The sequence below is a fragment of the Octopus bimaculoides genome, chromosome 27, assembly GCF_046866305.1.
Source record: "Octopus bimaculoides isolate indiv1 chromosome 27, ASM4686630v1, whole genome shotgun sequence".
Taxonomy (NCBI): domain Eukaryota; kingdom Metazoa; phylum Mollusca; class Cephalopoda; order Octopoda; family Octopodidae; genus Octopus; species Octopus bimaculoides.
The window spans coordinates 6,820,230-6,846,887 of record NC_142954.1 but is presented as its reverse complement, the minus strand read 5'-3'; the positions used below and the strand labels follow the sequence as shown (position 1 = coordinate 6,846,887).

The 26,658-nt window shown below is 39.2% G+C and overlaps 1 protein-coding gene across 1 annotated transcript; it reads right to left on the bottom strand.

The window, feature by feature from the left end:
* On the bottom strand, positions 1–26,401 carry LOC106882049 (general transcription and DNA repair factor IIH helicase/translocase subunit XPB). The gene is made up of 21 exons (XM_089343416.1): positions 26,232–26,401; positions 24,600–24,686; positions 23,654–23,775; positions 22,090–22,170; positions 21,838–21,993; positions 20,740–20,814; positions 18,371–18,487; positions 17,228–17,475; positions 16,355–16,426; positions 15,134–15,240; positions 14,400–14,503; positions 13,073–13,145; positions 11,145–11,264; positions 10,344–10,546; positions 9,044–9,109; positions 8,056–8,192; positions 5,950–6,046; positions 4,607–4,724; positions 3,331–3,479; positions 1,811–1,921; positions 1–220 (listed from the first exon to the last, which is right to left on the bottom strand). Exons 1-21 carry the CDS (start codon positions 26,257–26,259, stop codon positions 98–100), a joined length of 2,394 nt encoding a protein of 797 aa, XP_089199542.1. The 5' UTR covers positions 26,260–26,401; the 3' UTR covers positions 1–97.
* Positions 26,402–26,658: the final 257 nt, after the last annotated feature.

The window sequence follows — 26,658 nt, the reverse complement described above, 5'->3', positions numbered from 1 at the left end:
TAAACTGTTTTGCTTTCATTTTTTTTCATCATCTTTATATACAATTATATTACTGGTATTACAAAATAATGGAATAAAAATAAAGTCATTGTTCCTTTCATTTGCGGAAATGTTTGAAGATGGGATGCTGGTGTTTGCTGTCTCTTCTGTGATTGTATTCAAGATAGAACGCATTGTCTGCGCCAGACATTGAACTCATGCTGCCTCCTTTGCGAAGAAGCTAAAAACAAAAACAAAAAAAAAATCACATTAAGAGATTTCTAAGTCAACAGAAAAATAATTCCAGACAAAGTGATATCATAATACAGGCATATGATAATATAGACAAAATAATGTCAAAATACAGACAGATCTGTACCATAATATAAACAAATTAATATCACAGTGTGAACAAACTGATATCACAATACAGATATAGCATAACATGGACAAAATATCATAATATAGACGTAGCAATACCACATTATAGACAAACTGATATCACAGATTCTTAAGTAAACAGGGAAATAATTTTTAAAAAAACTGACATCATAATACAGACAAACTGATATCACAATATAGACAAATTGATATTGCAATATCAACAAACTGATATCACAATACAGGAAAATTGATATCACATCATCATCATTGTTTAAAGTCCACTTTCCATGCTAGCATGGGTTGGACGATTTGACTGAGGACTGGCGAACCAGATGGCTGCACCAGGCTCCAATCTGATTTGGCAGAGTTTCTACAGCTGGATGCCCTTCCTAACGCCAGCCACTCCGAGAATGTAGTGGGTGCTTTTACGTGCCACTGGCACGAAGGCCAGTCAGGCGGTACTGGCAATGGCCACACTCGAAATGGTGTATTTTACGTGCCACTTGCACAGGAGCCAGTCCAGCGGCACTGGCAACGACCTCGCTCGAATGAAGTGCCAGGAAGGCGACGCTGGTAACGATCACGCTCGAACGGTGGTGCCCTCACGATTTTGCTTTCAGTGCAGATAAATTGATATCACAGTCTAGAGATGATTAATATCGCATAATCATCATTATCATTTAATGTTCACATTCTTGTAACTTGAGTGTACACTCTGACACATCGTCACCATCTTCTCTCTCTCTTTCTCTCTCCAACTGGGGAAGCTATATATCCCCTCTACTGCAAGACCCTATTTATCTCCCTATCAAGCTTTAACTTTTCATCACCAAACACAAAGCCACTTCCCTCAAACTGCTCCTCCACCCTTCAGTTGAGAGGGTCTTGTCTTACAAGTTACTTGGTGACTTTACTGGTGCTGGTGCTATATTGAAAGCACCCAGTATGCTCTTGAAAGAGGGCCAGCATTAGGAAGGGTAGCCAGCCGTAGAAAGCAGACAGTTGAGCTTGGTACAGTCTTTTGGCACACAAGCTGCCCAACCTATGCCAAAGGATGTTCCATGCATCCACGGGTCAGACGAAATTCCTATGGCCAGTGAAGACTGAAAAACAAACATCACTCCTATGGTGGTGATGCTCATTTTATAACCATCACATGGGTATACACACATCTGCACATATATATGACAGGCTTCTTTCGGTTTCCATTTACCAAATCTACTCATAAGGCTTTAGTCGGCTTAGAATTGTAGTAAAAGACACTTTCCCAAGGTGTCATGAAGAGGCATTGAACCCCACACCACATGGTTGGGAAGCAAGCTTTTTAACCACACAGCCAAGCCTGCACCATATAGACAACCACACACATACACAACCCCACATGTACTCATACACATAAAACACTACAAGTACAAAGACATGCATTATCCTCCATTAATTCACCTACCATAGGTCTCATTGCACCATCAATTTCTTCTTCAGCATCGGCATCAGTGGCTGCCAGAACTTTCTGTAGAAGTTGCAGCTGTTCTTCCTTGGTGCTATAGCCCAGTTTGTCCTGCAATGAAAAAAAAGACACAATGCCCTCCCTCAGAACACTTCAACTGGATACATTAAAATCTTACATCTTTAATCATTAACTTGTTTCAGTCATTAGACTGTGACCACGCTCAGGTACTGCCCAGAAGGATTTTAGCCAAACAGACCGACCCCACTACTTTTTTTCTTGACCCTTTAACATTTAAACCATATCTGGCCCAAATATTCTGTTTCATTATCCAGCCAGTCATATCGGGCCTTGCACACATCATACAAAAAAAGGGGACATTAAAATCTTGTACTCTACTCACAAACAAGCCCAGCAAATCACTTAAAGGTCCAATCTTTATTGTGATGTGGTGGCTTGTGTGTCTCAATGACCCTGACAGAGCACAAGATCCTGATAGAGGCTCCCAAGCTGGACAAGCCAAAGCATAAGGGCCAGACTAATGTGGATGGTCTATGTCTTTTTTAGAAGTAAAAAAAAGGGATTTGCATAGGGACAACATGCCAAAAATCCCTCCCTGGGAATAAGAAAAGCAAAGCTACAGAAGCAGTGATGACAATTCAAAACCAAGATCTTGAAACTATGACCATGTGGTCCATAGTCGAGTAGCACCTTAATGTTCATGAGTCAGTCATGGTATGTTTATTCTGTTCATGGCTTACAAAAATAGCCACCAACTTTTTCTGCCCCATGAACCGATTTTATGCAAGACAATTTTTGCACAGACCAAAGGATCGGGCACAAAACAAAACACAACAAAGTGCAAAAACACTCTACAGACTGCAATAATCAATAAAATAGAAATAAAATTTTAGAATTTATTCTTTCCATGTGGCCATGTCAGGTCAATGGTCTCATCACAGGTTGAGGAGACCTGTTATTGGTACAATATAAACCAGTACTACCAGTTCTATGGTCAAGTGATTGGCAACTAAACTGGGTCCCTCACTTGAGTAGCTTTTGCTTCTCTTGTGAGGAGGGTGTCTGGACACCCAACAGGACTGAAAACAAAACCTGTCAAAGGACAGATGATCTCCTTGAGGGCCAATGGCCATCCAGTTGAGGAAAGCAATGGCAAACCACCACAATATCTCTGCCAAGAAAATACTATTAGAAAGTCAGAACAAAGAAACACTGTGGCTCCATCTGATAGGAGAACTTGCGCTATTTGAGTAGATTTGCATTGTAGTGTCACCAACATGTTGCAAAAGTATGATACATGACGATAACATGGCCCAATACAAAATGACCCACCACCTGGTACTGATCTGCAGCCCAGTGGTTAAGGACCCCTGGGTTACAACACAATGGCCAACAGGTTTGATAAGAAGCAAAATTTGAAACTATGATCATGTGGTCAACAGTCTTGCTTCAGTTAATACAACTCAGTAATAGAATGCATAGAGCCACAAAAGTCTTACCTTTTCCTTCCCTGCTAATTTTGTGATTACTTTGTAACTGTAACCCTGGTTTACCAAAAACCGCTGTCGTTTCATCGAATACTGCATCTCCAATGTGTCTTGTGACACCAAAGAATAGAAGTAAGCATTGTATTCTTCAGCGGCAGCTCCTGTATAACAAAATGAAAGAAATCAGAGAGAGAGACTGACATATTTTTTTTGCAGGCATTATTATTTATTTTTGCATCATTAGACAATGTCTTCATGTTCTAAGTTCAAATTCTGCCAGTTGACTTTCCCTTTCATCCCCTCCCCTCAAAAACTGTGACCCAAATAATGTCATTATGTTTTAGATAATAAAAATTATCATTATCATCATTGTTTTAATGTCCACTTTTCCATGCCTGTAAGAGTCAGAATCCATTTTTCCATGCCTGCAAGAGTCAGAGTCCACTTTTCCATGCCTGCAGGAGTCAGATGGAATTTATTGAGGCAGATCTTCTACATCCAGTGGATACCTTTCCTGTTCCCAACCCTCACCTGTTTTCAAGTAGTTTTATTTCTCTATGTCCAGGCATGCTTACATCAAAGACTGGGAACAAGTTACTGCCTCTTTGAAAGTGATACTCGCTTACAACTATCATACAATGTCAATGTAATGAGACACACACGCGCAGAGAAAGGGCTTCTTTCAGTTTCTATCAAGCAAAACAGCTGACAAAACTTTGGTTGTCCAGGATCTAAAATAGAAGACATTTGCCCAAGGTGCTACAAAGTGGGACTGAACCCACAGCCATGTGGTTGGGAATTTAAACAATACAATTAAACAGAAAATATAACTCAAATACATTTTTGCATAATTTAACCTTCCTAACGCCAACCACTCCGAGAGTGTAGAGGATGTTTTTACGTGTCACCCGCACAAAGGCCAGTCAGGCGGTACTGGCAACAGCCATGCTCAAAATGGTGTATTTTACGTGCCACCCGCACAAGAGCCAGTCCAGGGGCACTGGCAACAATCTCGCTCGAATGTCTTTACACATGCCAGGAAGGCGATGCTGGGCACAGGTGCCATTGACGGTTTCGCTTTCCCCAATAAGTCTTCGCAAGCCGAGTTTCGTTTCCAATGAGTTACTTTGCTTGAAAACAAGTGAGGGTCAACAACAGAAAGGGCATCTGGCTGTAGAAAATTTGCCTCAACAAACTCTGCCTGACCCATGCAAGTATGGAAAAGTGGATGGTAATGATGATGGTACTTGGAACCCCAGTTGGGAAACACTGACCCAAACAGACCTACCTTTCTTAGCTCGTAAAATTCTACCCAAACGCTGTGCCTCCTGTCGTCGTGAGCCACCATGAGCAGAAATCTGGATGAGAACATTGGCTTCTGGGAGATCGAATGAGGTATCTGCAACCTGTTGTAAGAGAAAATGGTACAGGGATATAGACATGCAGACAGCTCAATACAGAGACATGCAAACATACACCAATTATATATATATATAGGCGCAGGAGTGGCTGTGTGGTGAGTAGCTTGCTTACCAACCACATGGTTCCGGGTTCAGTCCCACTGCATGGCACCTTGGGCTGACCAATGCCTTGTGAGTGGATTTGGTAGACGGAAACTGAAAGAAGCCCGTCGTATATATGTATATACACACATATATATATATATATATATATATATATATATATATATATATATATATATATATATATATATACACATATATATATATGTATGTGTGTTTATGTTTGTCCCCCCAACATCGCTTGACAACCGATGCTGGTGTGTTTATGTCCCCGTAACTTAGCGGTTCAGCAAAAAGAGGCCAATAGAATAAGTACTAGGCTTCCAAAGAATAAGTCCTGGGGTCGATATGCTCGACTAAAGGCGGTGCTCCAGCATGGCCGTAGTCAAATGACTGAAACATATAAAAGAAAATATATATATATATATCATCATCATCATCGTTTAACGTCCGCTTTCCATGCTGGCATGAGTTGGACGGTTTGACTGGGGACTAGTGAGCCAGATGGCTGATTATATATATATATATATGTATATATACGGACCGAGACCTTTGGAAATGGGCTGTGCGTGAGAAGACCCGGCAAGCCAAGTAAGATCGTTGCCAGTGCCCCTGGACTGGTTCTTGTGCGGGTGGCACATGAGATGCACCATTTTGAGCGTGGCCGTTGCCAGTACCGCCTGACTGGCTCCTGTAGGATTTTCGAGCGAGATCGTTGCCAGTGCCCCTGGACTGGCTTGTGCGGGTGGCACATAAAAGACACCATTTCGAGCGTGGCCGTTTTCGTGCGGGTGACACGTAAAAGCACCCACTACACTCTCTGAGTGGTTGGCGTTAGGAAGGGCATCCAGCTGTAGAAACTCTGCCAAATCAGACTGGAGCCTGGTGTTGCCATCCGGTTTCACCAGTCCTCAGTCAAATCGTCCAACCCATGCTAGCATGGAAAGCGGACGTTAAACGATGATGATGATGATGATGATATATATATATATATATGGTCATAACTAGATCATTTTTGACCATAGAGCTACTGGATCAGGTCTAACCTAGAGTTAAACAGTGACGCACAGACACACCTGTAATAAATAAAAAAGAAAGACAGCATTACCTTGGAGACGAAAATGGTGTTGACTTTTGGATTGTGCTGGAAATTTTGTAGAATTTGTAGTCGTTCTCCCTGTGATGTTGGTCCGTAGAGGTACGGTCTGTTAGAAGAAACATAAGAGCACATGTATATACATGTGTGAATATATACACACAGACACACACACACACACACCTGTATATTTATTTACTTTGGCTTTGTGATAAGAAGTTTGCTTCCCAACCACCATGGTTCTGGGTTCAGTCCCACTGCATGGCACCTTGGGTAAATGTTTTCTACTACAACCCTGGGGCGACCCAAGAACTTAAGAGTGTATTTGATAGACGGAAACTGAAAGAAGCCCATTGTGTATATATGTGTGTGTGTGTGTGTGTGTGTAGGAGTGTGTGTGTGTGTGTAGGAGTGTGTCTGCGATTGTCCCCCGCCATCACTTGACAACCAGTGTTGGTTCGTTTATGTCCCCATACTTTAGCAGCTCAGCAAAAAGGAGTGATAGAATATGCAGCAGATTTTAAAAACAAAAAAAAGAAGGTACTGGGATCGATCTGTTTGACTAAACCCTTAAAAGTGGTGCTCCAGCATGGCTACAGTCTGATGACTGAAACAAGTAAAGGACACTATTACTACCAGTTCCACGACACAACTATTCTGCTTTAAGTCATCTAAATTAAAACTTCCTATCAAATCATGAGTGGAGGCGCAATGGCCCAGTGGTTAGGGCAGCGGACTCACGGTCATAGAATCACGGTTTCGATTCCCAGACCGGGCGTTGTGAGTGTTTATTGAGTGAAAACACCTAAAGCTCCACGAGGCTCCGGCAGGGGGTTGGTGGCGAACCCTGCTGTACTCTTTCACCACAACTTTCTCTCGCTCTTACTTCCTGTTTCTGTTGTGCCTGTAATTCAAAGGGTCAGCCTTGTCACACTCTGTGTCACGCTGAATATCCCCGAGAACTACATTAAGGGTACACGTGTCTGTGGAGTGCTCAGCCACTTAATTTCACGAGCAGGCTGTTCCGTTGATCGGATCAACTGGAACCCTCGACGTCGTAAGCGACAGGGTGCCAACAATCAAATCATGTTAATTTATGTTCAAAACACCAGTTTATAATGACAAAGTTTTATACTAAATTCTTCATTTTCGAATTTAATTATAACAAAGTCAGTGTATTTCAACAGAAACATGGTAAGGAAATGGTTGAAGTGAATCTTAGGTAAAATTTTTCAATAGAATTGCATGTTAACATATCTTTTGCAACAACTTAATAATACTCTCTTTTACTCTTTTGCTTGTTTCAGTCATTTGACTGCGGCCATGCTGGAGCACCACCTTTAGTCGAGCAAATCGACCCCAGGACTTATTCTTTAGATGCCTAATACTTATTTTATCGGTCTCTTTTGCCGAACCGCTAAGTTACAGGGACATAAGCACACCAGCATCGGTTGTCAAGCAATGCTAGGGGGGACAAACACAGACACACAAACACACACACATATATATATATATATATATACATAAATATGATGGGCTTCTTTCAGTTTCTGTCTACCAAATCCACTCACAAGGCTTTGGTTGGCCCGAGGATAGAGTACAAGACACTTGCTCAAGATGCCACGCAGTGGGACTGAACCCGGAACCATGTGGTTGGTAAGCAAGCTACTTACCACACAGCCACTCCTGCGCCTATAAAAATAACCACTGAAACTTACTTTACTAAATTCTTAATATTTTCTAAATTAATTGAAACAAAGGCAGCATATTTCAACAGAAATATGGTAAGCAAAAGTGTTACAGTGATTTATATTAAAATCTTCCATCAAAAGTCTATGTTAATTAATGTTCTGAACACCGGTTTACTAACGACAAAATTACTTAACTGAATTCTTTGTTATTTTCAAACTTAATTGTAACAAAGTATATTACAACAGAAATATGGTAACAAATGAGTTGAAAAAGGGCAAATTCAATAACATAGTCCTAGATACATTTAGGCATACAAAGTGTGTAAAACAGATGAGATGGACACGAGTAGAATCCCCATTTGGAACAAAGTCTACTGAATCAAGTCCAGCCTAAGACAAGTCTACAACAACAAAGGAATGTACGTACTTGTTCAATTTAATGGCATAGTTCTTCAAGGCAAATACATTGTCTGAAAAGACAATAATTTTGTCATTCCTTCTCTCGTGGAACTGAATTAGGAATTGGCAGGACTGGAATTTGTTGGGGTTCATTGTGTAGAGAAGCTGTAATAGAAAGAGACAGGATATGATATAGGTTATAGTAATAGTGGTAGTGGTGGTGGAATAGAGAGAGAGAGGATATAACACAGGTTAGAGTAGTAGTGAAAGTACTGGTAAAGTGTTGTACAGGAGCTGTTAAAGAGACAGAATATAGTATAGGCTGTGGTGACAGTGTATAGGAGCTGCAACAGACAAGACAAAGTATAAGTGGTGGTGATGGATAGGAGCTGTAATGCAATTGCAGTGGAAAGCTTTACAGTTGGGGTGGGTAATCCAACTAAAATAACTTGCACTGAAAATTATGGTCCCAACAGCCATAAACCACAGAGTTTCACTAATCGAGGTGAGTAACCCCAAATCATACAACACCATTCACTGAAAATTATGGTTTCTTTGGCAAGTTATGGGGGTCCTTATAAGATTTTGTTGTTAGAATATCCTGTGTAATAAATTTTAACATATTTTTCATTGAATTCCTAATAACATTTGATTCCGGTGGCACATAAAAGCACCCACTACACTCTCGGAGTGGTTGGCGTTAGGAAGGGCATCCAGCTGTAGAAACTCTGCCAAATCAGATTGGAGCCTGGTGCAGCCATCTAGTTTCACCAGTCCTCAGTCAAATCGTCCAACCCATGCTAGCATGGAAAGCGGACGTTAAACGACGATGATGATGATGATGAATAGGGTTTTTTTTATATATGACAAATGGCTATGGGGGTCCAGAAGAGTAAAATAAGAATCAAAGGAGTCCAGAGGTAAAAAATGGTTGAGGGCCACTGGGTCTAGAGATCCAGTGGTTAAGGTGGATAACCCCAAATCAAGCAAGACCCTGCTTTTGAAAATTCACTTACCAATCTCTTCTGTGAGTGTGTATGGAGGTATTCTCTATAGAACTCTGGAGTCATAGGGCACCAGACCTGGAACAATGAACAGACAGGGAAAATAAAATTAAGAATTAAGTGTTAATTAAAAGAAACTGTCAAACAAGGAGAAAGGAAACGAGCTTAGAAACAACAAGTAGTATATGTAGTTGTTTAATTTGCTAAAAATAGCAGCAAAACTCCCTTAAACCAAATCTATCCATCCATCCATTTTCGCCACTCACTATTCCTGGGAGAGTTACGGGAGCAGAATCATCAGGCACATCTTCCACAGGGTCCTATTAGAAGCACCCATCATTGGACTTTCAGGCTAGGTTCCTCAGAGTAAAAGGCAGACTATATGATGTCTGTGTGTGAACAGCTATGCTACACAGTTCTGGAAGTGATTCAGCTATGAGAACAAGGTCATCAGCATAGAGGAGCTACCTCTGTCATTTCCTGGAGGACTATGATGAACAGGAGGGGGCTGAGGACTGATCTTTGGAGAAACCCTACTTGTACCTTGAATTCATCGCTATACTTGTTGCCAACCCTCACCTTACTAAGAGCATCCTTGTACATGGCTTACTCTCACCAACCACTCATCTATCCCTAGTTTTCACATTGGCACACTGTCATTTGCATCACAGAACTCCAGCAGCCTTGGACCCTCCTCATATCGGAAACCAATTCCATGTCTCCCCTGCACTTTATGGAAGATACCTGGGTCCTGCTCAATATGAAACACAATTAAGATACGTGAAGCATAATGGTTTTGATTATAGTTCTACTCAAACAGGGTTGACCTGTGGTTAAACAGATCAACTTTGTTAGTCAGTGTTACCTTTTAGCATCTAAGCTGGTCATATTTGGCCCAAATATTCTACCTGTTTTATACTCAAATTGGCCAGATCTGGCATCTCACACCTCTCCTACAATGTCATTCTGAAAATAAACTGTTATACTGCGAGAATCTCAAAGGTATGAGATAATACATAATTAATTCAAAACAATGTGAATAACTGACAGAGTAATCTGAATACTAAAGGCCATATCCTACCCAAATATTATACCCGTATTATGTTCAAACTGGCCAGGTTTGACCTCTCAAACCTGCCCTACAATGTCATTCTAAAAATAGATAATTGCATCATCAAAATCTCAAAGCTATGAGCTAATGCCTGATTAATTAAAAACGATGTAAATAAATAAGCATCACATTTGACAGAGTAATCTATATGCTAATTGGTTAAATGACCTGAATTTTAAAAAATGGTAATTTTTAACTGACCTCAGCACACTGGACTTTGGCTATGAATCCTTTATTCTGCAGTTCCATCCAGTTGGCTTCATACAATTTGGGACCAATAAGAAAGTTAAGGTCAGCAATCTTGTCATCCTCTCGTACCAGGGTCGCTGTTAAACCAAGCTTGCAATGAGCTTGTACTATCATGAGAACCCGACGAAACATCTTGGCTGGGATTGTCTGTACTTCTGTTAAACAGAGAGAGCGAGACAGGTAAGTGTCTGTACATGTATATATATAGATTATATTTAGGGTGTGTATATGTATATATACGAGGGGGTGATGAAAAGCTCCTGGCTTTGGGTAAAAGAAACTACAGGAGGATCAGTTAATTATGATTTTGTTCAACATATTCCCCTCTCAGATACACACACTTATTGCAGCAGTTCGTCAGTTTTTCTTAGACCTGTAAAAGATCTCAGAAGGTTGGGCATCCAACCAGGCCTTTTCCAATACCTTTAAAACCAGGAACTTTGCATACATACACACACACACACACGTACACATACACACACGCACATATATATAGAGAGAAAGAAATAGGTGTCAGTGTGTGTATAGAGATTATATGTAGAATGTGTATGTGTATATATGAGAGATTATGTATGATATACAAGGCTTATAGAGTAGATAAAAAACTGAAAGTGCAGCGGACTCACGGTCAAGGTGGTGGTCCAGCATGGCCACAGTCAAATGACCAAAACCAGTTAAAGATAGAAAGACATGTGTATTTGTATGTGTGTGTTCATGTGTGAATAACGGTGGTGAAAGAAAATAACCACTGACCATCCAAGACCATGAGGCCCCATTCTTTGCTTTGTAACCACTGCATCATCTGTTCAGCTTCCCATGATCTTTTGTTAGTGTGGGCCAACATGGAATAAGTACTGATGCAAATGGAACAATCTGAAAATCAAATAATAACAACAATAATAATAATAATAATGGTGGCTTCAAATTTGGGAACAAGGCCAGCAATTTCAGGGGAGGGAGGTAAGTCAATTACATCAGCCCCAAGTATTCAACTGGTATTTGTTTTATTAATCCTGAAAGGATGAAAGGTAAAGTTGACCTCAGCAGAATTTGAACTCAAAACAACATGAAGATGAACGAAATGCCATGAAGCATTTTACCTGACGTGCTTACAATTCTGGCAGCTTGTCACCCTAATAATAATAATAATAATAATAATAATAATACCAGCAGATGACAACGTTTCCCTAAAAGAAATGGAGAAACTTTCAAAATACAAAGACCTGGAAATAGAGGTAACTCGAATGTGGAATCTAAAAACAGAAACAATTCCTATCATAGTAGGTGCCTTAGGTATAATAAAAAAAATATTCAGACAAATACATAACAAAAATACCAGGACTTACAAATATATATAACATACTGAAAATTGCACTACTGGGCACTGCACACATTCTACGCAAAACACTTTCAATACAGTAACCATAAGAGCATCACAGCAAACCACAGCACATACCCAAGGCGCACAGAGCTGCGCTCGGTAGTGAAGTGAAAGCACGTTATAAAAATAAAACTACTGAATAATAATAATAATAATTTGCAGAAAATTCACAGAGACAATTGCTCATGTTGTTTCTGGCTGCCCAGTCCTCACTGAAAAGGAGTACCTCATAAGACATGAACAGACTAGGGCAGTACATCCACTTGTAAAAACTACAAAATTAAATCCCATACGTGGCACAGGCATCATCCAGAGGATGTAGTAAATGGCGAGGGCGTCACTATCCTTTGGAACTTCCCAAATACAAACAGACAGAAAAATTGACTCCAATTGACCAGACATTGTGATCAAAGATTACAACAGAGGAACTTGTCTGTTAATAGATAGATATGTCTGTCCCACAAGATCAAAATGTCTCAATACAGAAATACAAAAAGCTTTCTCACTATTCAGATCTGCAAATTGAAATCACAAAGATGTAGAAGCTTAGTACTGTGATAATACCAGTGGTATTTGGTGCGTTGGGGATGATGAAGAGGGGAGCTGAGAAGGATATTAAGCAACTCCCTGAACTACAAAAGGTAACCTCGATGGGTACAGGCCATATACTATGGGAAGCAGTCCCCATCTGAGATGGGATAAATGTGGTGATAATTTCAGCATGCATAGCAAAACGCCCTTGCTTCTCTTGACCCCTAGAGGATGCCCGGTATTAAGGCAGCTGAAATAAAGTTATAATGAAAGGAAACCATTAATAATAATAATAATAATGATGATGATGATGATGATGATGATGATGATGATGATGATGATGATTACAAATTTTGGCACAAGGCTAGCAATTTTGAAAAGGGGGGTAAATCAATCACATCAACTCCAGTACTCATAAACTGGTACTTAATTTATCGACCCCGAAAGGATGAAAGGCAAAGTCAACCTAAGCAAAACTTGAACTCAGAACATAAAGACAGATGAAATGCTGTTAAGCATTTTGCCCAACGTGCTAACAAGCCTGACAGCCTGCCACAATAATAATAATAATAATAATAATAATAATGATGGAGACTTCAAATTTCAGCACAAGGCCAGGAATCTCAGGGGAAGGGGGTAAGTTGATTATATTGACCCCAGTGCTCAACTGGTATTTATTGTTGTCAGCAGACACTGAATGCTACAAGGTTACAAGCCCTTTGTTAGTTTATTCCAGTGAAACATTGAAAGAGAAACCATAAGATCTTACCATTAGGTTTGTCCTTGGCATCAGAAGTAAACCGACAAATGATGCTGTCATTGGCAGTTGACCACATTTTGAACTTTTCGCAACAATAATTCAGGAAGAGAAAAAAAAAGAAAAAGAAAGCATGTTAATAACTTATTTAAGCTGTTTCCCCTCTATCCCCATCTCTATCTATCTACCACCATCCTCTCACACTCCCATGAACTTACTTCTCCACTCTCCCCTTCTCTTGTATTCACCTCCCGCCCAACACCATGGCACATCTTCACCACCATCTCTCTTTGTCCAGTTGGTCAGAATTTCCAGCCATGACTTCTCAGTTGTTTGATCATCTGATCTGTCAAACTCATTGAATTCACACCCCAGTGGCTGAGAAATCCATTAACACAAGTCCTTTTATTGTAATCTTCAGGTGAAATCTCCAAGACAGAATGTAACAAAGCCAAATCCTTGGATTACTGTTTTAGAAGTATTATCCATACAACAGGCACCCTAACAATTTCCATCTATCAAAGTTTAGTCATAAGGCTTGGCCCCACCCTGAAGCTACAGCAAAAAGAGCACTTTTCCAAGTCAGCCCACAGTAGAATTTGAACCCCCAGTCATGTGATTGCTAAGTGAACTTCTTGACCATTCAGAGTAACTAAGAGTCTGTAATAAAAACCCACTTTCCCTTGCATATCAGGACAATTACCCCATTAGGACAATTACGCCCCTTGGTTAATTAACCCCTCTCCAATATATTGTTTTAAATCATTATGTTTTCCTCAGGGGTAATTGTCCTTGTGGGGAGTAAATGTCCAAGACTCATCCCTTGATACTTCACAGTCCCTTTTGGTCCCTATTTTACTCAGTGAGGAGGAAGGGAGACCCTCATGACTATTCGATGTCCAAAAACTACGATATTTTTATGGTTAAATATTAGGAATTGTACGAAAAAGTGTTTAAACACTGCGTACTGTAGAAGCCTAAGTAGTTTATTGCAGATAAATTTTAACAAAATCTTATATGGACACCCAAGGGCCGTATTGGACCCCAGTTGAGAATCACTGGTCAAAACCTTTAATTAACCCTTTACCATTCAGACTACCTTGTCAAGTGTAATGCTTATCTATTCAAATTTCATTTTGAATTAATCATGTATTATCTTGTAGTCCCAAGATTTAAATGATATGATCATTTATCTTTAGAATAACATTGTAGGGTGTGCGTGAAAGGTCAAATCCCGCTGGTTTGAATATAAAACAGGTAGAATATTTCAGCTAAATATGGCCGGTTTGAATACTAAAGGGTTAAATAACTATGTATAACACATCAAAATAACAGATACCTGAGAACGCCACTGTTCTACAGCCACACCTGAGGTGCACAACACTATACATCTTTTTCTTACTGTACAGGCAGCTGTTACTCCAACTAGTGTCTTGCCAGCACCTACAGGTACAAGAATTTAGATGCTATGACACAAACAAACATTATACGTAAGGGTGCTGAAAAGGTCCCTGCTTTGGATAAAAAGAAAATAGTTAATTATGATTTTATTCAACATATTCCCCTCTCAGATTCACACATTTTTATTGCAGTGGTCCTCAAGTTTGGAAGCCTTGTAAGAGAACTCGGAAGGTTGGCCCTCCAACCAGGCCTTTCAAGACACCCTTAAAGCCATGAAGGGAGGCACAATGGCCCAGTGATTAGGGCAGCGGATTCGCGGTCACAGGATAGCGGTTTTGATTCCCAGCCCGGGAGCTGTGAGTGTTTATTGAGCAAAAACACCCAAAGCTCCACGAGGCTCCGGCAGGGGATGGCGGCGAACCCTGCTGTACTCTTTCACCACAACTTTCTCTCACTCTTTCTTCCTGTTTCTATTGTGCCTGTAATTCAAAGAAAAATCAGAGGGCATCTTCTTCAAGGTGTAAGGGTGAGCAGGAAGATAAGGGTAAGAGGAAGTGATGGAGGGCAATAGAGGTAACTTGGGAGAGAGGGTTTACTGTGAGGAGTGAAAAGACGGGTGTCATTAGAAGAGGGGCGGGGGATAGCTAAACAACAACAACAACTGCAACTTACCGCAGGGTAAAACAATGACCCCTGACCTGGCCCGACCATTACCAAACATTTTACGAAGACTCTTCTCTTGGTAAGGACGTAACATGGTGCTTGGCTTCAGATCAATACTGTAATGAGAGAGAGAGAGAGAAAAACAGTCTAGGTCAGTTAAGGTGGTGGTGGAGGTGGTAGTAGAAACAGGAGCGGTGGTGGTGGAGGTGGTAGTAGAAACAGGAGCGGTGGTGGTGGAGGTGGTGGTGGTGCAAGGTAATTGTGATTGTAATGGAGGAGTAGTATTCTGTAGAACATTACGTATTGAGTGTGGAGGTGCAATGGCCCAGTGGTTAGGGCAACGGACTCGCGATCATAGGATCGCTGTTCCGATTCCCAGACCGGGCGTTGTGAGTGTTTATTGAGCGAAAACACCCAAAGCTCCATGAGGCTCCGGCAGGGGATGGTGGCGAACCCTGCTGTACTCTTTCACCACAACTTTCTCTCACTCTTTCTTCCTGTTTCTGTTGTGCCTGTAATTCAAAGGGTCAGCCTTGTCACACAATGTGTCACGCTGAATATCCCCGGGAACTACGTTGAAGGTACACATGTCTGTGGAGTTCTCAGCCACTTGAACGTTAATTTCACGAGCAGGCTGTTCCGTTGATTGGATCAACTGGAACCCTCAACATCATAAGCGACGGAGTGCCAACAACAACAACGTATGGAGTACATACACTGTCATACATACTGAATACTTACACTGTCGTACATATTGATACCCATACAAACTCCTCTCTATACATATACTCTGTGTGTGTGTGTGTGTGTGTGTGTGTGTGTGTGTGTGTGTGTGTGAGGGCATTTGGAAAATAATTGTGTTTTACCTGAAAGAATATAAAAACGAATGTCTTGAAGGTTATTATGGCCCAGAATCTTTCCAAAAATCAAGTCCCACTTGAAAAGAACAAGATTTCAAGGTGTCAAAGAAATTCAAGGGCAAGAGACAAGGCAGCTGTTTGCTTTCCCAAAAAGGGAGCTCCAGGGATGCTTTCATCAATGGAAACAAAGCAAGATAAAGTGTATGTCTTCAGAAGGGGACTACTTCAAAGGAGATCAAATGTCAAATTGATATTTGTGCTGTGGTTTTCTTTTTATAGCATTGTCTCAATACTCCTTGATCAGACCTCAGACCTCATACACAGACACTTGCACATTGTTATAATAACAAAGAAGAACGAGTTAACTCACTTGATATCTGGGTTGTGAGTATCATTTCTGAAGTCGTACTCGGCCAAGAGTGGATACTCCAGTTCAATACACCTGAAAATAAAACAGAAACAAAAAAAACATTTATAAAAAACATTTACAGGCATGGCTGTGTGGTAAGAACTTTCCTTCCCAACCACATGGTTCCAGGTTCAGTCCCACTGCACGGCACCTTGGGCATGTGTCTTCTACAATAGTTTGAGGCCGACCAAAGCTTTGTGAGCGGATTTGGTAGACAGAAACTGAAAGAAGCCCATTGTATATATGTGTGTGTGTATGTATATATATATATATATATATATATATATATATCATCATCATCATCATCGTTGTTTAACGTCCACTTTCCATGCTAGCATGGGTTGGACGATTTGACTGAGGACTGGTGAAACCAGATGGCTACACCAGGCTCCAATCTGATCTGGCAGAGTTTCTACAGCTGGATGCCCTTCCTAACACCAACCACTCCGAGAGTGTAGTGGGTGTTTTACGTGCCACCGGCACGAAGGCCAGTCAGGTGGGTACTGGCAACGGCCATGCTCAAAATGGTGTATTTTACATGCCACCTGCACAGGAGCCAGTCCAGCGGCACTGGCAATGATCTCACTCGAATGACTTTTCACGTGTCACTGGCACAAGTGCCAGGAACGCGAAGCTGCGGCACAAGTGCCAGGAATGCAACGCTGATAACGATCACGCTCGAACGGTGGTGCCATCACATATATCTATATCTATGTGTGTGTATCTTTAAGGTTTTAATTCAAATTCCTTTAAAACAGCAAGAGTGTATCACAGAACCAAGTGTAGTCTCAGGTTGGTTAGTATCAAAGGCTTTTAAAACACGATTTTTCTTACCGTTTTTGAAGAACTTCAATCTTGTCTTGGATAACTTCAAAAGAAACAATCTTTGAATCAGTTTCTTCTTCGTCATCCTGATCGATCTTCTCAAAGTATTTGAAAATATCATCTGGTACATTCTCTTGCGCCGACGCCTGTGTTGTGCCTGTGCCGTTACTTGTGCTGGTGCCATCCGTTCCAGTTTTATCTGCAGAGCTGCTCAGGACACCAGGAAACTTGTTGGGACCACTAATCGCTTTCTCAGCCTTGTTTGTTTATATTATTGAAATAATGAAAATTAAAAAGATCATATATATATAATATTAGGGATAAAAATCCAAAATTACAGGTAAAAACTCAATTAAAATCAAAATTAAATTAAGTTTCACAGTATAAAAAAAAATATATATATATATATATATATATATATATATATATATATAGAATTAGGATAAAATCTTTATAAGAATTTATCAAGTAGTCAGCCTAAAAAAACCTCATAAGGAAAAAAAAAACATCATTTTTTCCCCATAAATATATATAATTTAATTTATGTAAGGGGCATTTCTATACAATAATGCCTCACGCTTAGAGGGACTCCATAAGTCAAAACTACCAAAATAAGCACATATTGCTTATTTTGGTAGTTTTGACTTATAAAGTCCCTCTAAGCATGAGGCATTATTGTATAGTAATGCCCTTATATAAATTAAATTATATATATATATATATAGTTTTAGGGAAAAGAACCAAGGTTCATGAACTCATCGATGAGTTTCTATATATATATAAATACGCACACACAATGAAAGAAAGCAGCATGCAACATATTTGGTAAATTACATATATATTTTTAATAACAGCTTGACTCATTTAATGTGGGGGGGAGGGGGTATCTTTGTGTTTGTCACCACCACTGCTTGAAAACCGGTGCTGGTTTATGTTCGTGTAACTTAGCAGTTCAGCAAAAAGACCAATAGAATAATTACCAGACATTAAAAACAAATACTGAGGATGATTTGTTTGACGAAAACCCTTCAAGATCGTGCCCCAGAATGGCCAGTCAGAGTCCAATGAGTAACAAGTAAAAGATAAAGCAAAGAGGCTGTAAAATAAATAATAAAAAAAGAAAAGAAAGAAAACACATGAAACTGAGCTTACATTGGTGGTAGCAGGATTGTTAGCCCCTTCGAGTACTGTCATTGCTAGATCCTCTGTTTCAGCTCGAAGACGGCATTCTTGGATCACTGGATCTTTCAATAATTTCTGGATCACATCCTACATAAGACAGAACAGGTTTGTGTGGAGTTCATAACAGCAATTTATTGATCTAGCATTTAGAACATGAATTAACCCTTTCGTTACCATATTTATTTTGAGATGCTGTGTTTCTTTCAATTATTTTAAATATAACAAAGAATTTAGTAAAATAACTTAGTTATCATTAAGCTAGTGTTAGGAACATAAATTGTGACTAAGGTTTGGTGGAAGATTTTAATTCAGAACTTATGAAAACAGGACATTTCTCTTACAGAACCAGAGCCAGTTTCAGCCGGTTTGGTAACAAAAGGGCTAATGTGAAATTTTGAGGAAGGTTTTAACTAAGATTTATTTTAACCCTTTTCTTACCCTATTCCAGTTCAAAGACTTTGTTGCAAATAATTTCGAAAATAATGAAGAATTTAATGAAATTACTTTGCCATTATTAAACTGATATTTAGAAGGCAAACATACATTTTTTAGTCGAAAGGAATTATTTGTAAAGTAACTGGTTATATATGACTGTGTGTGCCTCTGGATTAATTTTTGAAACTGAATGCAATCACACCATTTTCTCCCCATGTACATGTTGTACACTCCGTCCTGATTATATATATATATATATATATATATATATATATTATATATATAATGCGAGAGAGTTAGGGGTTGAGGGTTCAACCCACTAAGGGATAGTATCTATCCAGTATACTGCTGGGAGAGTACCCAATTATTGCTACACTAGTGTTATACCAAGTGCAATCAATGGGAGTGGGTAAAAGTGGAGGTTTTACCCCAAATTTGTAGCATATTATCCTCCATTTTCTAATTGATATATATATATATATATATATATACATACATGTAAAGGCACGTAAAAGCACCCACTACACTCTCGGAGTGGTTGGCGTTAGGAAGGACATCCCAGCTGTAGAAACTCTGCCAGATCAGATTGGAGCCTGGTGTAGCCATCTGGTTCACCAGTCCTCAGTCAAATTGTCCAACCCATGCTAGCATGGAAAGCGGACGTTAAACGATGATGATAATGATGATATATACATATATATATATATATACTACACTCTCTGAGTGGTTGGCGTTAGGAAGGGCATCCAGCTGTAGAAACTCTGCCAAATTAGATTAGAGCCTGGTGTAGCCATCCGGTTGCACCAGACCTCAGTCAAATCGTCCAACCCATGCTAGCATGGAAAGCGGACGTTAAACGATGATGATGATGATGATGATATATATATATATATATATATATAACAGGCTGAGTAAAAAGTAAGCAATGTTTTGAAACATAAAATTCATCACAATATATTTCAACAATACAGAAATTTTATTCATTAAAGTAAGTACCATTAAAATCAACACATTTTTGCTCGCAGAAAATTATCAAGGTGCTTGAAAAAGTGGTAGTTGGTAGGAGAAAGGTCTGGGGAATAAGCTGGGTGGGGAAGAACTTTGTAGCCAAGTTCCCTCAACTTCTGGAGCATCATTAGTGAAATGTGTGGTCAAGCATTGTCATGAAGAATGATTGGCCCTCTTCTGTTGACCAGTCTAGACGGAGGAGTAGCAGTTTTTGGTTCATTTTGACAATTTTATGGCAATATGTTTCTGCAGTAATGGTTTTTGCAAGTTTTAAGAAGTTATAGTGGATGAGTCCAGCAGTACACCACCAAACAGTCACCATAACCTTCTTTTTATACTAGGGAAGGTTTTTGGCGCTTCATTTTGGTCCAACCACTGAAAAGAATGTTTTTTATTATTGTACAGAAACCACTTTTCACCGCAAGTTACAATACAGTCAAGAAATGGATCAGTCTGGTTACGGAGAAGTGATGAGCAAATTTCATATCTATGCATTTTCTGATTTTCCCCACCCAGCTTATTCCCCAGACCTTTCTCCTACCGACTACTACTTTTTCAAGCACCTTGATGGTTTCCTGTGAAAGAAGGAGTTCAAAAATCAAACCGATGCTGAAAGTGCATTGGAAGAGTTCATCAGCTCCAGAACTCCAGTTGTCGAGCTTTTTTGATTTTCCAACCACATGCAAATGGTTGCAGGCAGTTTGTTCGACTAAAAAAAACCCTTCAAAGCAGTGCTCCAGCATGGCTACAGTCAAATGACCGAAACAAGTAAAAAAAGAGAACAAAAAAGAATCCAGCAGCTGTTAGACACGGAACAATGGATTGCAGTGGGAGAGAGAAAAAAATTAGAAATTAAATATGATACTGACAATGTCTAAATAAACTTAACAACTTACAGGCATTTGGCTTTCAACAAAATATTGGTTGTGTTTGAGGATGAGTTTCACTTTACCATAACTGATAGTACAGAGCTGAAATAGGGAGTAATAGAGTATCAGAGTAAAGAGCTGAAATAAGGAGTAATAGAGTATTAGAGTACAGAGTTTAAATAGAAAGTAATTGAGTATCAGGGAGAGTACAGAGCATACATTATGTGTGTTAAATTATTGTAATATAGACATTGGGCATGAGTAATCAGTGTTATACATTTTATGTGTATAACCACTTATACAAGAATGTATATATAACAATCTACATGTCTGTGTTATACAGATTAAGTGTACGTTTAAGCACTGTTGTACAGACATTACATATGTGTGTAACCACTGCACTGTACAGATGTAATGTGTATAACCACTACACTATATAAATGTAATGTGTGTATAACCACTGCACTATACAAATGTAATGTGTGTATAACTATTATGCTATATAGACACTGTTTGTGTGTGTATGTGTAAATGTAGTGTTATATACAGATCATGTGTAAATATAAACAGTATAATATACAGACATCATATATAGCCACTGTGTTATACAGATATTATATGCATGTATAACAACTTACTATATACATCGTGTAACCAAAGCTTAGGTTGATGTATACTGACACAATATAATAATGTTATATGTGATACACACAATATATATAACTTATATGTGATATATAGACTCTGTATAATAATGTTACATGTGATATGCATATTGCATTTACGATCTTACAATTGTGGTTTCAATTCCCAGACCAGGCAGTGCATTGTGTTCTTGAGCAAGACACTTTATTTCACATTGCTCCAGTTCATTCATCTGCAGAAATGAGTTGTGACATCACTAGTGCCGAGCTGTATCAGCCTCCGACTTTTGGCGAGGAGAGAGGACACTGGTATATATGGGCATCAGCTGGTCTTCCATAAATAACCTTGCCCAGACTTGTACCTTGGAAGGGAACTTTCTAGGTGCAATCCCATGGTCATTCATGACCAGAGGGGGGGGGTCTATACCCTTTACCTTTAATAACTGATAAATAGATTAGATAATGTCTAACCATAGTTTACCTTGATGAATTCAACAATGCCATCAGGTAAGGTTGTCTTGTTCAGTCGACGCAGATATTCAATGATGTCGTTGGTCTGCAAACCCACAGACACAGCAGCATACAGTGAGTATGCAGTTAATTTGTATTCATGAATATGTTCAGGTCGACAGACCGGCTGAAACAGAAAGAGGCAGAGTAAGAGATGGATGAAACCGTTGTGGAAGAGGATGGAATGGAAGGCTGATATAAATGTTTAGGGTTAAATCCCTACCTCTGAGATGGCAATAAGGAAATCATGAGCATGTCGGTAAACAGGGCTGAATGATTCCAAGAAGATATGGCCATCAGGAGCCTGGAAAAATCCAAAATAAAATTCAGTGTTCTAGAATCATTAAAAAATGTTAAATATGGAAAAATTCAAATTACGACAAACGTAAATAAACAAACGAAGTTTGCTTTTAGAAGCGTTGAGATGTCTTTAGAAAGTTAAAGAAGTGATTTTTTTTTTTTTTTTTTAATTCTCAATCACAGAATAATGCTAATAATATAGCCTGAACAGGATAAACTACCCCTATTTTGCAGAGAAAAGTGTAGGTGGCTTCAAAGCATCGTGACATGTAATCACGGGGATGTGAGTTCAAGTCCACAGATAGCCACCTACACTTTAAATATGGAAACAGAATAACAATTTCTACAAGCATTGTATAACGAGTGCTGTACATATAAGGTATTACTATTTTAATGTCTATATTACCATGCTTGGAACAACCTTGTTGTTAATGATTTCAAATTTTGGCACAAGGCCTGCAATTTCAGGGGAGAGGATAAATTGATTACATCAACCCCAGAGTTCAACTGGTGCTTATTTTATCGACCCCGAAAGGATGAAAGGCAAGATCGATCTTGGCGGAATTTGAACTCAGAACATAAAGACATTTGAAATACCACTAAGCATTTTGTCCAGTGTACTAACGATTCTGTCACCTCACCACTTTGCTGTTGTTAATAATGATAATAATAATATAATGGCAGTTATGGCAGATACCAGTGTCACACAAACTGGCACTTAAACACACTCCAGTCTCACACAAATGGCACCTGTGCCAGTGGCACGTAAAAGCACCCATTACACTCTCGTAGTGGTTGGCATTAGGAAGGGCATCCAGCCATAGAAAACCATGCCAAATCAGACTGGAGCCTGATGCAGCCTTTCCAGCATGCCAGCCCAAGCCAGCATGGACAACAGACATTAAATGATGATGATGATGACTAATCCTTTCTATGAGCACAAGGCCTGAAATTATGGGAGAGGGGGATAGTCGATTACATCAATCCCAGTACTCAACTGGTACTTATTTTATCAACTTTGAGAGGACAAAAAGGCTAAGTCAACCTTGGCAGAATTTGAACTCAGAACATAAAAGATGAAATGTCCAGCATTTTGTCCCAAGTTGAACAAAGCCTTCTGAGTGGATTTCATTAACAGAGTGCCAAAAGAAACATGTCATGTGTGTGTGTGAGTGTGTAAATCATCATCATCAGACAGAATTTGTTGAGGCAGATTGTCCCATGGCCAGGATACCCTTCCTGTCACCAACCCTCACCTGTTTCCAAGCAAGGTGATATTTTCCCAGAGTCAGACAGGCTTTCATGGACAACTGGAAATGAACAGCACTTGTATGACAGTGAAATAAGTACCAGTTAAGCACTGGGGCTGATGTAATTGAATAGCCCCTTTCCCCAAATTTCAAGTCTTGTTCCAAAAGCAGAAAGGATTCTGCCAGTTCACCACCTTAGGGACAAGAATAACATGAACTGAAACCCTAATAACTTACCACCCAAAGGGGACGTGATGAATGATCAGTTTTCAACTCAAGAATCTTTCGGTAATCTTTAGCACCAAATTCGTCTTCATTGGATTTTTCTTCAACCTTGGCTGCTGCAACAGCCGGGACATCTAAAATTAGAAAACTTTGGTTTTATTATTAACTCGAAAGAAGACATGAAATATAAAGAAAAGTTTTTTGTATCTGGTTTGTAAAATTTTTTAATGAATTGCTGTCTTGAAACAAATTTTGTTTTGATTCTTGAAAGAGTCATTAAGTCAATATTAACACACACACTGGTTCAATTCCACTCCTTTATTATTAGTCAATTGGTTAAATATCCAACTAATTAATCGATTATTTGTCTAATTACATTAAACAGCAAGTCGTTTGTCAAGAAAACTTTCCAAAGTCATAAGAACTGATATTTAATACTTTTTGTTACCATGACTGTGTGGTTAAGAAGTTTGTATGGCACCTTGGGCAATTATCTTCTACTATAGCTATAGGCAAAGTCTTGCTTGTACTATCAAACTTACAGATACTTAAGGTGTGTATATGTGTGTGTGTGTGTGTGTAACCACATGTTGTTTTGTGGAATTTTTCCTTCTCTGGACTTTTCCTTTTTCCTTTCTCATCTTTCTGACAAAGAGCTTTGTTCAAAACGTTAAAAACACTCTTTTTTCCACCTTTGCTGAGCATCAAGCTAATACATTCCTTGTGTATGTCCTCTTGTTGTTTTGTCATTTTTAATGTTCAGTTATTAATGTTCAATTTGACTATATATATATATATATATATATATATACACACACACACACACAGACATACATACACCCACACAGACATATATACATGTACATGCACTTGTGCACACACACATATGTACACATCTCACAGACAAGCAAACTAATCAATCAATCAATAATAATTCATTAATTATTGAACTACTTACCATTTGCATCCACTTCCTCGTCGCCATCATCATCATAGTCAAGATCTTCACCTTTAAATCGTTTGGCAGCTTTCTTTTCTTCTTTCTCTAAATAATGAAATAAAGGAAAAACAGAACAAAATTAGATTATTACTACAGCTACTGTTAGCATGCCAACTCGCGTGCGCTCTCTCTCTATCTCTTCCGCGTCCTTTCCCACTTCCCTGACACAACATTTTTTACGGAGACTGCCGAACTGATGTAAATAGAGATGACAGAAAAAGGATTAGTATCAAAAGATCGCCCACATTCTACCAGAGTCCCAAGTTTGAACGTGTTTCGTTAAGAAAACAAGTGGCGCCCGCCAAATCAGAAAGATCCAGATAAAATATCCATATTGAAAGAATGCCATATATACATAATTATACGTATATATAAATATATAAGAATTGGATGAGATATAACGGCTCGGCCGTCTCTCCCCAGTTCTTATATTAATCATTAAAATCCAGAAATACAACAACACGAGGGATAACGGTAACAACAGATCAATAGTTTATTCTAGGTTGGTGGAGAGCCGTTTCGTTCCTGGGTGAATAGGCATGCCGCTAGAATACCAAAGAAGCTTCGACCACATGTCGGGGGTCGAGTTGGGACAGAGCCTGAAAGAACGTCCAGTCGCCACAGCTGCTGGATGGATAAGAGAGAGAACGCTATTGCTTTCTCTCCACCTGTTGCATTACGCATGCGTGCTCGGGTACTTCCACTGACGGCTAGTCCCTTGCACATGCGCAATGGCACTTCCCAAGATGGCGGCCACACGCGCCACTACAAATACATATAGTGTATATATAATACACATACTCACTCCCATACACACACAACTAGTTTGATAAGTGACAACGCATTAAACTCTCGGTGAGTGAGAAAGCAGAGCATACTCTCAAAGTAATACTGGGGTAAAAATATACGAAGCCCAATATACTAATAGAATCGTTAGCACACCGGACAAAATGCCGAGCAGTATTTCTTCCTATTCATTACATTCAGAGTTCAAATACTACCAAAGTTGACTTTGCTTTTCATCCCTTTGATGTCAACGAAGTAAATACCAGTTAAGTCGGGGGGAGGGTCGATGTAATTGACAAGTCCACTCCTTTCAAAATTTCAGGTCTTGTGCCTAAACTAGCAAGAGTTAATATTTCCATTAGTAAGCTTATATATAATTATGAATTCCTTCCCCAAAGACGCATTCCGCTTTTTACTGAAGGTGCCCGATGAAGAACCAACGAGGTGCTTAAGTGAAGCACGGAGTCTGGTTGGGCGGTAAAATGTAAGGGCTTGTGGCCCATAAAAAGGAAAGTGTAAGAGGCAAGTGCCTTATTTCAAAGACATGATAAATTAAAATTGTAAAGTGAGAGGTTTATAGCCTCAAATTGCAAATTTATGCGTAAATTTATAAAAGAACAATGATTTAGAGAAGTAGAGTTCGGCTCCTGTCTTCTCCCATTAATACCATATTAATCATCATTCATCTCATCTCATTAATGTGTTTGTCCAGCCCGTAGCTACTCCTCTGTGTACTGCCTTTATGGCAAATTGAATGAAATAAAGCTTATATATAATTAGTATAACAATGAAAAAAAACATTACCTTTTCGGCTCCTTTTACTGCCTCCCATTCTTCAGAGAAAGGGATAAGGATAAGATAGGGTTTATAAGTCTACAAAACTGTGTTATTTGTTTGAAGGGGCAGAATTAAAAATAAAAACGTCTTCACTCCATTAAACTGTGCACAGTTCGGGACATGAGTGTCACCGGTGTAAGTCATAAACAAATTAGAAACACTACTTATACTTTCGACTAATTATTCTATTAAATAACATAATTCATTACTAACATTTTTTTTTAACAATTAACTAAATTGCTTAATAATTTACAACACAAAAATAAATAGAGAAATAACTCTACAGTAAAATTCCTAATATTATCGGAGAACTCCTGATCTTTATCTTCGACGGAAACATTTTTCCCTTAACACCGAAAATGCTCGACACAGTTTCGTATTTTATTTGCGTTAA

Excerpts from the sequence above, each read along its gene's own strand:
- LOC106882049 (XM_089343416.1), bottom strand. The coding sequence starts at position 26,259 with ATGGGAGGCAGTAAAAGGAGCCGAAAAG. Across the intron at positions 11,265-13,072 it reads TGCCAAGGACAAACCTAATG|ATTGTTCCATTTGCATCAGT; the intron begins GTAAGATCTTAT and ends TTTGATTTTCAG. Across the intron at positions 8,193-9,043 it reads CACACTCACAGAAGAGATTG|CTTCTCTACACAATGAACCC; the intron begins GTAAGTGAATTT and ends TTTCTATTACAG.